Here is a 13282-nt window from a genome sequence, read left to right as displayed (position 1 = left end):
TTAAGAATGATGGAGGTTTTCTGAGACCTGACACCGTTTCGCCTGAGTCTGAGGACTTTTTGTCTAAGTCTGATACTTGAGTCTGAGATCTGAGGATGTCCTAAATGAACACCGTACAGGTGCTCCTGGACGAGCAAATTAACAGTTGAACTTGTTTTCACCTAAACGTGACCCACAAAGAGTTTTGCTTTGATAAATATTGTTTCTCCACCGCTCCTGAATTTGGTGATTACGGTTCACCAGGCTGTCTGTCACATGCCCCTTTTTAAAAAATTCTTATTTCTCCGTTCTATTCCCGTTTAGGATCCTTTCCGCTGGGATTTCTTACCATGATGTCTGAGCATCAGTTTGTACACAAACACGTCGCCCCGGGTTCGAAAACCTCCTTAAAAAAAAACCACCCCACAGCATTCACAACACGGCAACCTTTTCCTTATTTTATATAAAAACAATATAATTTGAAAATAAATATGCTTTACTGCTTTACATAGACACAGATGTTAATAGTGAAGGAGAGACAAAGGGAACTTAATAATGAGCGGTCAATAACTGATGGCAGAAATGACGCGGATCGGAATCCAAATTTCTTGTGGTTGTTTCAGAAGGCGTCATCGTGGGAGGGTGGAGTGCTGCAGCGTGCTGAGCAGTAGTTCACTGCTACTTTCTTTAAAAAAAAAAAAAAAACACAACTAAATAACACCCCCACACACGCACATTTCCACAAAATGCGCATGTTGAAAAGTCCCGCACAGCACCCGCTCTCCACCCCCAGGTTGGGGGGGGGGGGGGTTGAAACATCCAGAGGAGACGTCATCACTGGTGCACCAGTACAAATGATCCATTTAAGGGAATGTTAACAAATCGTCGTTGGAGCGGCTCCACGCTGAGAGAAGCCATCAGTGACCTTACACATGGCGGGGGAGAGATAGGACAGCCACAGGAACATAACACTGCATATATAAATAAACCAAATTAAATATGGGTAGAAGGATGAATACTGCAAAATACTCTATAACATTATAAATTATCTAAAATGGACTATGGCATAAAGGGATATTAAGTATGTACAAGTTCGGAGATGAAGTCATCAACGGGGTGACAGTCCCCTCTCCTGAAAAAAAAAAAAAAAGAAAACAAACAAAATAATTTAAAAAGCACTCGAAAAAGATTTCTCAGTACACATCGTGAGGCACAGTTTTTTTGTTTGTTGTTGTTTTCAAATGGAATCAAACTACAGTATAAGATGTTTTCAGTGGTTTTTTTCGTGTGACGGACACAGCGAAAGCAGCAGATGCCACGTTGACGACAACCGGCATCCCTTTTGAAAGCAGGTGGCACGCTGGGGGGGGCGGATCACGATGGGGGGGGGGTGGGCCCATTGTGTGTGCGCGAGTTCACGTCAGTCCTGGGGTGTCACGGTAAAAGACAGGATTCCTCTGTCCCTCCCGGGTTGTCCCGCTGCTCAAACCCCCCCCCCCCCCCGAAAAAAACAAGAGGAGAAATCGACCAATGAAAATCCATCCGTCCGTCCGTCTTTTTTCGAGCCGGTTTCAACAGTTGAAAACGTCTCACGTGGAGAGATTCTGCAACTTTGTGACTGACACATCAATCACAGTAGAGACTCGTATCCAGTGAAGTAATTGTATACGATGAAATTCACAACAAGGACTACATCTGCGTCACAAGCCTGTTAGAAATGCAAAACCACATCCACATCTATTTGCTTTTTTGTCAGATGATGGGTTTAGTTATTTGTTTTTTGTTTTTGTAGCAGCAAAACAATTCTTTACTTATATCATGTTCTATTTACACACAGATATACAGTGGGAGGAAACTTCAGTTCAGTCTTTTCTTAAGTGTTCACTCTCAAGACAGTCCAGGGGGGGGGAATGCTTTCCACAGAAAAGAAGAGCTTATGGTTCAAAGGTCAAAGTGCTGTGCTGTGAAATATCTCTAATATTCCTTCATCTTGTACATCTGGTGGTGCCACCGATCTCATCTCCTCGGCCTGTCGCATCTAAAACGAGAGCGAGAGAAACATGGCGGGTGAGTCAAAAGGTTCCGTTCATCCGGCTTAAAACGGGTTTTCGAATGAAACAGCGAGTCAAAGGGTGCGATCGGGCTGTCTAGTTATTGTCGATAAGACTCAGGATGCATGAAAAAGGGGATCAACGTATCCTTTCACCTTCCACACACAGTGTTTTTTCCCAAAATAAACACACAATTTAGACCGGACCGAGGCAACAAAAGCGCGGCTTACTTGCAGGTCCTCTCGTTGAGCTCGAGCTGGCGTCCTTTACAGATGGCGTCCGTGTGCTTGCAGGAGCACCGGCAGGTGGCCGGATCCTGCACGAACAGGCGCTTCCTCTTCTCCGAGCAGTGGTCGCAACACGGCTCACACACACTGGACAGAAGAGGGACAGATGTGGAGAGAGAGAGAGAGGGGGGGGGGGGTGGGGGGGGGGGGAGAGAGAGAGAGGACGATTATCACACTGCGCTTCCACAGCACCCACAAAGGGAGGTCGGGCCCCTTTTGGTCGACCCTTTCGTACGACTGCGGGGGGTTTTGCTCCCCCCCCCCCCCAGAGAGCGGGGCAAATACACAAGCAGTCAAATTACCCTCGCACCACCCTCTCTCTCTCTCTCTCTCTCTCTCTCTCTCTGGTGCATCGTGCAGCACAAAGCGACCTCGCTCCTCCCGCTCTCTCGTGAAAATGCAAAAAAGCTCCGGGGTAAAGAAGACTCGGGGGGTCCGCTCGGTGCTCCGTTAAAGAAACATTTCATTTTATTGAATGGAAACTGCAGACTGTTCTTCCCGCAGGAGGGGAGGGGGGGGGGGGGGGGGACATTAGTTTCAGGACATGAAAGGGCTCAGATATACATCTCAAAAGGTACACATGACAAAATGAACACACATCAGGCACATATTCTTTCACAGTAAAGAGCACAGAATACACAAGGAATTGCGATTGGATTATCGTTGGATAAAATACGGGGGCTTTTGTTAAGAAGCAGGCGAAAGAAACAAAACAGTACTCGCTAAACAATTTGTTTACATATACCCCTGATTTAAAAAAAAAAAAAAAAGAAAAAAAGAAAAAAAGGGAAAAAAAGGCAATTGATAGCCATCACTCTGATCTTTACAGGACACAGAAAAGCACCAGCATTTCTTCACATGGCGGCGGCGGCTGGTTTCGTGGCGGATGAAAGGAGCGCAGACACAGCAGAGGCGGGCGCAGACTCAACACCGAGCGCCGCCGTCAGCGTCCCGATGCCGGGCCCAGATACCACAGCGCTACGGACCCGTCTGCTCTCGGCCCTCCCTCCCTCCCTCCCCTCCTCCCCCCCCCCCCCCCCGGTGATGCTGGAGATGTGACCTTGTTTTTCGGGAGGCTGGAGTTTACAGCCGCTTTGCGGGACGGATCTGTTTGTTTTCCCGCGTATCTTTCTCGGGAACGAGCCGCTTTGTCAGTCAGCGAGAGCTCGGGCAATCGGGACCAAAAGGCGATAGAGGGGAAACTCGAGTTTGTACAGGTTTTTTTTTTTTTTTTTTTGGCTTTTTCTTCACGATACGCCGCTGTATCTCATTCCGACCAAGGTTCCCCCCCCCCACCCCCCCACCCCCAGTCTCACTCCTCAGACAGAGGAGCCGGTTGAGGATGGGTGGACGGGGTATTTTGACGGGTGGAGATGGGTCACGGTTCATCTCCCACGACGTCTTTTTTAGTTTTTTTAGTTTAGTTTTTTTTTGCGAGATCTACGTTTTTAAACAAGCCAGCGTTAGCTCACCCTGCCGCCCCCTCCTCCCCCCACCCCCCCCCCCCCACGGACGGAGTTAGGACAAACACACAGAAGCGGCATGCTGGTCAAAACTAGAAGGGGCAAAGGAGCTCCTCCCAAATGAGCTTAGTGATGAGGAGCGCGACACTCAGGTGCAGGTAGGTGGAGAAGGCGGAGCTGACGTACGCGTCGGGAATTGTGGCGTCGGGAATAGTTTTGTCGCGGTTTTTCTTTCGCTTTCCCTTTTGGCCTTTGCCCTTCCGGGATTTTCTGCAAGAGAAAAGGGGACAAGAGAACGCAAAAGGAATGCCTGAGAGACTTGAAGAGAGAGAGAGAGAGAGAGAGAGAGAGAGAGAGAGAGGTGGGCCAACGTATTTTTAAAGAAAAGTCCAACACTGACAAAAAAAAAAACGGTAATCTTGTGGGAATCAGAGAGCGGAACCATCAGTAAACCGAGACGGGTTCTTCTTTCGTTTGATTACGCGGCAGCGACTGATAGCTCCTATCGCCCGTTGTTGTGAAAAAGGGCCGTCAGACGGTGTTCCCACGAGTGAACGTGATACGCGTCAATGTTGTTTTTGTTTTTTTTAATGAGGGCTGATTTTCAATTCAAAGATTGCAGCACAAAAGCCAAAAAAAAAAAAAAGAAGAACAGAAACCTTTTGAAATGAAACCAACATGTACTTTTAAAAGTACAGAAGTGCAGCTCTTTGAAAGGGGATCGACACACACAACCTTTAGCGTGACAATGTGAAGAATATCAAATGTTCCCTGTAAGAAAAGGCTTTATGGCCCAACTTGAATAAACTTAGTATAAAAAGCACAACGTCTTAGTAGTTAATAGTGTGACGTTGGGCTGTAAACTTTGGACCTCACCAAAGCTGCGTCTTGTTAAAGCTTTTTTTTTTTTCTGGGTCAACTCTTCACGGCGGATTCAACCGGTTTCGGAGCACAAAGGCCCCTCGAGCACCTGGAGTTTCACAGGTGGAGGCTGGATTAAAAATACCAGGACGGGAGATCAAAGGCAAGCGGGACAAAACCTTCGTTAACGCTCATGAAATTGTTTCTTGCGTCTCTGACATTGATGGCAATTGTAAAGACAGCGCATCATGCTGAACTATCAAAAACACAACTATCGGTACCACACACACACACCATGATTAGTTTCCGGCCCAAACTGGGGATCGGGATCACGTGCAGTCAGTGAAAACCACCACTGCTCTCCTCACATGTCTCCCTCCCCCCCCCCCGGGCTCAGTCTGTGGGAGCATTGGATTTACACGCCTTTACAAGCGGTGATGCAGGTTGACCAGGTGGAAAAAAAAAGAGGCATAAAGAAAATGACAAACTGCTGACTCGGTGACGCCGTACTTTGGCTCAGAGGAGCGCGGGTTACACATTTACCAACCACGTGACACGCGTCGACGAGATGCGGCGTTTGCTCATCGTCTCACCGCCAGCGCGTTGGCATGACGACACTCCGCTTTAAAAGCATCCGACACCACGTGCAGACCCGAGGGCCCCCCCCACCCCCCGACGCGAGGCGGTCGTCAGCTCCGCGATGGGATGGTCGCCGCGTGAGGGGATCGGAACGGAGGTCACGTGACAGTCCGTCCCGGCAGGCGCCCCGGCGCTCAGACCCCGGCAGGAAAAAAAATACCACGGCGTCCCATGAGGACACGATGAGTCTCCCACCAGAACTCCCTCTTTCGTGCTGGGTCCGGTTTCCCTCTGGACGTTGACAGTTACACAACCACAGCGAGGGGGGGGGGGGGGGGGGGCACACCTTCCAGTGACCTGTCGCCGCTGACAGGTCAGGGCCCCATGTTAAAATGAATCATGCAAGCGCGGGGGGGGTGGGGGGGAGGAGGAAGCATCGGAAAACCAGAGTTGAACGACCCGAGGGACCGTCGCTTTGTGGACGCGCGCCGCTGACGTCGGCCTCGTAAACAACGCAGAGACAAGGTTAAAGAGGAGGCCAGCCCCCCCCTCCCCGAAACGAGTGCTACTTATCTATGACCTGACATAAAACCAAAACACAAGCACAACCCCCCCCCCCCCCTCTCAGCTCAACAGAGAGATATTAACGACTGTTAGCAGAAGGAGGATTAAAGAGTTTTAGTGACCCCTTTAAACCATAAACTGAACCCGGTCTTCAAAAAAAAAAACTTATCTGTTTCCCAGCAACCAGTGACAGGAGTTTAAGTGGGATGAGAACGGGCAAAGACGAATGGGAGAGTGAGATAGAAAAGAAGGGCCGGGTGTAAAAGGACAGGTACACGGAGGGCAATGCCCTCGTCAGGTGTCACTCATTGACCGCCCCCCCCCCCCCCCGTTTATCAGCAGAGAGCCGCGTGCTGACTCGTCCGTACCTTGCCTTTTGATGACGTTTTATCGCCGTGCGAAAGAGCGTTTGGTCGAGGTCCAAACGGAGAAAAAAAAAAACAACCCCCGAAGGATCAGTTTGAGTGAGAAAGAGCACACGGGGGAGAGAGAGAGAGAGAGAGAGAGAGAGAGAGAGAGAGTTCGGGAAAGGCCGAGAGGCCCATTGATCCCCTCCCCCCCCCCCGTGAGAAAAAGAAAACCCAATCTCCATGCAGAGAGAGCGCTGTACTCACTTTTCTCTCTGTTCCGTCACTTCTTTCTTTGACCTGAAAGGCAGGAGGAGAACGACACGGCGTTAGATCAGAGCGCGCCGTCGCTTTCCCCGTAAAACAGACACCTGTGAGGATCACCAGAAACTCCCCCACCCCCCCCCCCCGAGGGGCCCCTCCGGACGCCGTTGTCCCTCGACCACGACGCTGAAACGGGCCTACGCAACGGGACGTTTTTTTTCTTCACTTATTGCGAAAAAAAAAAAAACCCAACTAAAAACCCGAATATGGAGCAATAAATCCGACATCGCACTATGGGGGGGGGGGACCGAGGGCCCAAAGCGTGTTGGGAAAGTGTGTTTCGTTCAAAAGAGGTCGCAGGAACCCGCGGCCAAGTCTCCACTTGAAATGAGGGGGTTACAGTAACCAGCTCCACATCACATGGAACCAATGTGTCATGTGATGCGTGACCTGCAGGTGCACACTCCCGCTTTAAGTAACGTCTTCTAAAGAAATGAAGCAGGGTGGGGTGGAGGGGGGGGGCCTTGATCTTTGAACGACCCCGCAGAGCGGAGTCTCGCTCATCTCGCTGTTATCGGCGAGGTCTGAAATCACAAACTGTTCTTGCCGCCGCGCAAAAACAATTTGGCTTGTTTCCCCTTTTTTTCGGCCTTTAACGCGCCGCACGCTATCTCTGCGTCGGGGGAAGCGCACGCCGTCGATCCGTGGGGCCCCGCGCGCGCGTGTGTGTGTTTTGTCTCCCCCCCCCCGCTGCGTTGTTTGTGCGAAGCCGACGGGGGCCGCTGGACATTTTGACTCTTTGTTGCCTCGGTGGCCGTGACGCCGTCGCCCCCCCCCCCCCCGAGATGCGCTTCTATCTCCGCGCATTTTGATCTGTTTTAAATAGAGGTCGAAATGAACGGTTTCCGCTGTTAGTGGGAGAGTCCGCCGTTTCCCAAGCTGGGGGGGGGGCGGCCTTTCCAATGCCCGGGGGGGAATCTCGGGACATTTAGATGGGGGGGGAGGACTTAGTCGGTTTATAGTCTAATAACTACAAATCCTAAAGCTGAAAAACAGATTCATGACGGCCTCTGAAACTTTATGAAGGTGCCCCGAAAGGTTTATTGCCGCGTCTGAATTTAATAACAGCAAAGTGTCGTGTCCTGGCAGACGGCAGTAAGTTGAGAGTGACTTTTTCTTTATAGCCGGAGGGGAGGGGTGGGGGTGGGGGGGGCGGGGGGGCACGAAGCAGGGACGCGTTTCACGTTTAACTGCTCAGAAAAGGGAAAGCTTGGTGCTCGGTGTGTTTGTTTGGGATGGGCGATGCACGTGTCGCGGTTCGCAATGTCGATGTCTCGCAGACCCCCCCCCACACCCCCCCCTCCCCACTCACCCCTCCCGACGTCGGGAAGTGACGCATCGGGGGGCTTCTGGCCCGGGCCCCCCGAGGCGAAAGGGGAGCGTGACGCGACCCTTGCGCGAAGGCGCAGTATAATAAACACGCTGTCATTCCGTCTCGCTCTCGGAATGAGGATGAACTAAAGCGGGACGCGGGATGCGCTTGGACACGCTCTCCATCTTCTTGACGATTGGGTAGAAGTCAAAGAAGCGACGATGTGAATCCGTCGAACGTGTCGGGGGCCAAAAGACGAGACAAAAACTTTCTGGCGTTGAGCGATCGGCGTTTCATTCACTCACGTGTGTGTGTGTGTGTGTGTGTGTTTGTGTCTGTTTGAGTTTGTGGGTTTCTTACCTACACTCACATGCGCTGTGCTCTGTGAAACTCAGTAAAATATCATTTTGTTGCACTAGGGGTTTTATTCTTTTGATCTGTAAAAAAAGAAAAAGAGAGAGAGAGAGAGAGAGAGAAGAGAAATTGTTACAGTTTTGAATGAAATACGCACGGACACACGTACAGTCTTAATCCTCCGGTGTCACGGCCATAGACTTCAAGAAATAGACTCAACGTGGCACGGGAACATCCCGAGGGTCAGCGTTCTGCTTTTAGATAGAAACCCAGGACAAAGAGGATTTTACATTCTCCTTCGCCCCCGGGAATTTGGTTGGAAAACGTCCAATACTCCTTTGAAGAGTCCACAGACACTTGGAGGCAATCAGAGGTGCATGAAGCTGCACTACCCCCCCCCCCCCCCCCCCCCCACCTCCCCCTTGAAGGTATGGCATTCGTAGCCAGCGCGGCCTCTGACCTCCATCGTGACGTTGTAGGTGGACGTCGGCATGCACTGCAGCATCTCGTCGTTGCAGCAGCCGGCGCAGCGCGTCAGCACCACGCAGGACGGGATGAAGATGTGCTCCACCTCCTCCGGGTACTCCTGCAGAATCTCCACCAGCAGCTCTCGAGGCTGACACAAACTCTTGTTGAACACCTCCATTAGTGGGATCACTGGAGGAGGGAGAGAGGGAGAGAGTCAGGAGGTTATGAAACGGCGGCTTTAGTCCAAACCACCGGCCGACGAATAGTGCAGCGGAGTAACAGTAACACACATGTACAAGAAGCTGTGAATCAAAAAACACTGGCAGGCTCACAGTGAGTGTGTGTGTGTGTGTGGGGGGGGGGGGTGAAACATGCACACACACGTTTCATTTTCCATTATTTCATTGAGGAAACAGCTGGTTAATGGAGATGTATCTTCTTTTACAGAACAATGACATTTCGATAAGTGCTGTTCATATGAATCTGGTTTCCCATCTTCTGCATCACGGTTTTATAGCTCTATGCACAATGTTAATAAACTGCTGACCCCCCCCCCCCTCCCATAAGTCTTTGCAGGAGTTCTGCTCTTGAGAAAGATATGAGCACACGGATAGACAACACCTCCAAAATTTCACTCAGAGCCTAAAACAACGCCAGCCTGACCCCCCCCCGCCCCCTCCCTGCGGAACGCCAAAGCAAATATACGGGGCCTGAGCGATTTCATGAAGTTCACAGCATCTGATTGTCCCAATTCGATTGGCCAACGCTCGGATTGTGCAAAAGACGAAGCTGTGGGCCAAGAGGGTAAAATTCCATTCTATAAAAGAGTTTGGTCTCCAACTCCCAAACAAGAAGGAATGCTCTTCTTGTTGAGATATAAGGGTGAAACGGAACTAATTTACTAAAAGGGGGGGGGGGATTTGAGGGGGTGGTGTGTGTTGGGGGAGGGGGGGGGGGGGCGGATCTGGACAAGGCTGAGCTACAGATGCCCGCTAGGAGGCGATAATTCCCCTCTAATGTCAAGACGGAGCTGAAACGAGCCTGTTTCTACGTGGCCCGGTGCCAGGCGGGGACGGTTTTCCCACAGTGTGGGACACCTACCGTCATGTGGACCTCGTTCCGTTCCCTTCGGTATGTGGGCGCTCTGCAAGCATGGGGGGGGAAGAAGAAAAGAAATGCTGTTAGTTAAAAGTGTGTTGTGCAACAGCTCGTGCCCTTTACTTATCCACAGTTGCGCAAAAAATATATTTGCATTCAGAGAATTCTATTGAACGTCGTCGTCATGTGAAAAAACCACATCTCGTGTTGGAACTCGGGCTAAACGCCGCAGGGGGAGCAATGTGACAGGCGAATGGCTACATTAGTCAATATTATTTGTAGTTCTCGGAGCTGGATTCTGGTCCTAAGCCACATCTGGATTTAAACTGGAAACTACGTTTGAACCGTTCTGAAACAAAGAGCGCGCGGAAAACCTTTTCTTTCATCAGCTGCGTTCTCCTATAATACAATAATAACGATGATCGCCGCTGTACGTGGTGCGTTGGGGGCCTTCTGTGGCCGAACGTTTGCCAGAAGCTTCGTTTCTACCCGTGTTGAATCACTGGTGGTTTTTGTTCCAGTTACCAAAACCTCTGTGTGCCTCCGCTGCGTCTTGGCAACTGTCACCATTAAAGCCGGTGAGGATCAGCCTGCTACTTTCCCCCCCCCCCCAGTGTGGGGAGAGGGGGGAGGGGGGGCGGCACTTTCCCCACACCAGCCGGCCACGGAGCTGCATGTTGCCAAGTCTCTCTCCCTCCCTCTCCCTCCCTCTCTCTCTCTCTCTCTCTCCCTCACACACACACGTACACATACAGACGCGCGACGAGCGCAATATCGCGCCAATATTGCGTAAGACGCAGAGTCCTGAAGCGCCGACGTATATTCGGCGAAACTTTTTTCTCTCGTCCCATTCCTATATTAAAAGGGTTTTTTTTGTTTTTGTTTTAATAGTCTAGCTGTGTGGGTGCCGGCAGGCTCCACCCCCTTTCGGTGGCGTGAGCGGGGTTCAATGTAGGCTGGGAGACCCCAGACCCGAAACCCCCCCCCCCATCTAACACATACTGTATAATTAATGGCAGGGTGTCAAGCTGCGAACACCGGCCCCTAAACCCACGATAGGCCGACCGGGTATGAGCAACCGAGACATTCGGCGTGGATTGTGGGCTTAACTTAAAGTAACCCCCCCCCCCCCAGTTAGATGAATAAACACGAACTGGACTTTACGTTGGGTGAATTTTATGAAGTAGATTTGTGAGAAAGAGCTAGAACTATGTCCCAAACTGCTCAAACACACTTTTAAATGGTGTAAACTAACTAAAAAAAAAACTACAACCTCCTATTTGCGGTGGTGTATATTGACCCCCCCCCCCCTTCCAACTCCACACACACACACACACACGCAGGAAACCTTTGCTCAAAGCCTCCGTGGACACACTGCACTTGATTATGGGTAACGATTTACAGCGCGCTCTTAAACAGACATTACCCCCCCCCCCAAACTCCCCCTCCCCCCCGTCAACCGGGTGAAGCAGCTGCCCGCCTGGTCGCGTAAAAACTACCGGGAGTCAAAAGCGGGATTTGTCCCGATCGAGGGGGGGGGGGGGGGCGAACCGCGGGAGCGTAGCCTCGGTGCCAGGAATGAACCTGCTCACATGTCCTAATTCAGAATGGAGCCACTGCGCCTTTAACGCGTAATGATATCTCCAAGGTGGCTTTGGAGCAGGCCCCGCGATCACCCGGCGTCAAACTTCACAATAATCATTTAGAAAATATCCACACATATGCTGCATCTACCACGGGGGGGGGGGGGGGGAGGAAACGCACCACCTGGCAGCCTCTGTGTGTGTGTGTGTGTGTGTCCGGGTTCTATATTGTCGGCTTCGCGCACTGGTTCCGCAAAATCTCCTCAGAAGCCACGACCACATTTCAGTGTGTTCGAACGCGTCCGGTGACCTCGCCGGAGGGGGAAAAAGCCAAGGACGAGCTACACGCGAGAGGCCAGCGGCTGCTACGCGTAGACAGAGGTCGAACGGCGTTTTCCCCTCCGGCTTCGCTGTCCGGGTGAAAACCACATGACTCACCTTGACAGCTGACAGCGTCAAAAATAATAGTGTCAAACTGTCAATAAAGTTCATGTTTGAAATCCAATCCACAGGCAGGCGACGTTTTAAAATCCAAGGGGCCGAAGTGGCGATTTTTGTTCTTCAAACGTGAAGTTCACAAACCACAAGTAAAACAGCAACACAAGTGGACCGGTTAAAACTTCTCTAAATAAGGGGCAGGGGGTTGTAATGGCAGATCCATGATGGTCCCGGGGTCGGAGCATACAATCCTTTGCGCATAACTTCTTCCCTTTTTCTCAACTGTTGCCAATGATTTTCAAGATATCCAGAAAAAAGAGAATCCAAGACGAAAAACGTCCCACATTGTTCCGCGGCGGACTTTTATTTTCTTGCAAGGGAATAGCAATCCACATTACAAAAATAAGTCCATGCTCGTTGCGCCAGCCGTCTCCAAGCGTCTGTCCATTGGAAACTTGTAATCTACTCCTATGTGCAACTTGAGCATTGGCCGGGGTGACGTTCTGTGAGGAGAGAAAAAAAGAAAAGAAAAAGCGCACACGGCGTTGATACTCGTCAATCAGCAAAGTTGTCAGTTCGCCTTTTCCTTTTTTTTTCTTTTCTCCCTTCCTTCCTTCCTTCCTTCCTTCCTTCTTTTTTCACCCCTCTGTCACTGCGCACTTAGCAGGTCTGCTCGCTTAGTTGAGACAGACCGCGTCCACCCCTGCGTCGGTCTCTCCATACTGTGGCTGCGCGGGGCGTGTGGCGACCCACAGGCAAGACGCGATCCCGGATGGTGGTTGATTGGTTGGGCATCAGAGCAAGGGTGTGTCTTTCTATCTATTCAGCGCGACGAGGCATTTTTTTTAAAGTTTCACCTATTATACTTGGAATCATGTGACCGCATCACCAGCGGGGCTTATATGAACTGAGTCCAAATGCGCCGTGTATATATATTTTTATATATTATATTTTTTAAATGAGTATTATTATTGTTGCGAATCAAATAACTCTGGGTAACCGGATCATTTTTACTTGTGCGAGCGGCTGAAATATTATTTCCCCCGAGCCCTGAATCCGTTTCATCATCTCCACGTGACGCGTAGACGACTCATCTTTGGCGCAGTTTTTACGAGCTCAATCGGATGAGGCGCGATCCGGTTGTGTTGTTGGATTTTCCAGTTAAACACATTCATACAGACCTCGTAGACAAGCCTCGTTCGTGGTGAGGAAATCACGGGTGAACACAGTTAAGAACGCGCGTGCTACCGACAACGTGACCTTGGACGGTCCCCTTGGCTGATTTAAAAAAAAAAAAAAAAGCCCTTTGCGATGATTGGTATAAACTTGCCGGAGCGGGACACTGCGTTTTACCGGACACGTAGCCCATACGTCTCCGTGCGTGCGTGCGTGCGTGCGCCGCGCAACGTTCGCCTGGATCACGTGCATGGAAAGTAAGAGTCGACGTGTGTGGTGACTTTAAACTTCCTCCACGTCGCGCGTCGACAACCCCCCCCCCCCCCCCCTCCAACCTCGGTGACGCGCAGAACGGAAGGAGCCACCTGACCGGCCGAGGTCTGACTTCTGGTCGGGAA

General features: G+C 50.9%; 1 protein-coding gene across 4 annotated transcripts; it reads right to left on the bottom strand.

Moving 5' to 3' along the window:
- Positions 1 to 423: 423 nt before the first annotated feature.
- Positions 424 to 12993, bottom strand: vegfab (vascular endothelial growth factor Ab). Of its 4 annotated transcripts, none has more exons than XM_037449622.2 (8): positions 11709 to 12972; positions 9691 to 9733; positions 8582 to 8778; positions 8128 to 8204; positions 6399 to 6431; positions 3967 to 4050; positions 2261 to 2404; positions 424 to 2017 (listed from the first exon to the last, which is right to left on the bottom strand). In XM_037449622.2, exons 1-8 carry the CDS (start codon positions 11760 to 11762, stop codon positions 1996 to 1998), a joined length of 654 nt encoding a protein of 217 aa, XP_037305519.1. In that variant the 5' UTR covers positions 11763 to 12972; the 3' UTR covers positions 424 to 1995. The 4 variants fall into 4 exon arrangements, with proteins under 4 accessions (XP_037305519.1, XP_037305521.1, XP_037305522.1 ...); XM_037449624.2 differs by lacking the exon at positions 11709 to 12972 and adding an exon at positions 10062 to 10276; XM_037449625.2 differs by lacking the exon at positions 3967 to 4050 and having other exon boundaries at positions 11709 to 12964.
- Positions 12994 to 13282: the final 289 nt, after the last annotated feature.

Source organism: Pungitius pungitius, chromosome 20 (genome assembly GCF_949316345.1).
Source record: "Pungitius pungitius chromosome 20, fPunPun2.1, whole genome shotgun sequence".
Taxonomy (NCBI): Eukaryota; Metazoa; Chordata; class Actinopteri; order Perciformes; family Gasterosteidae; genus Pungitius; species Pungitius pungitius.
Note: the sequence above shows the minus strand (reverse complement) of the source record. Positions and strands in the feature narration are given on the sequence as shown.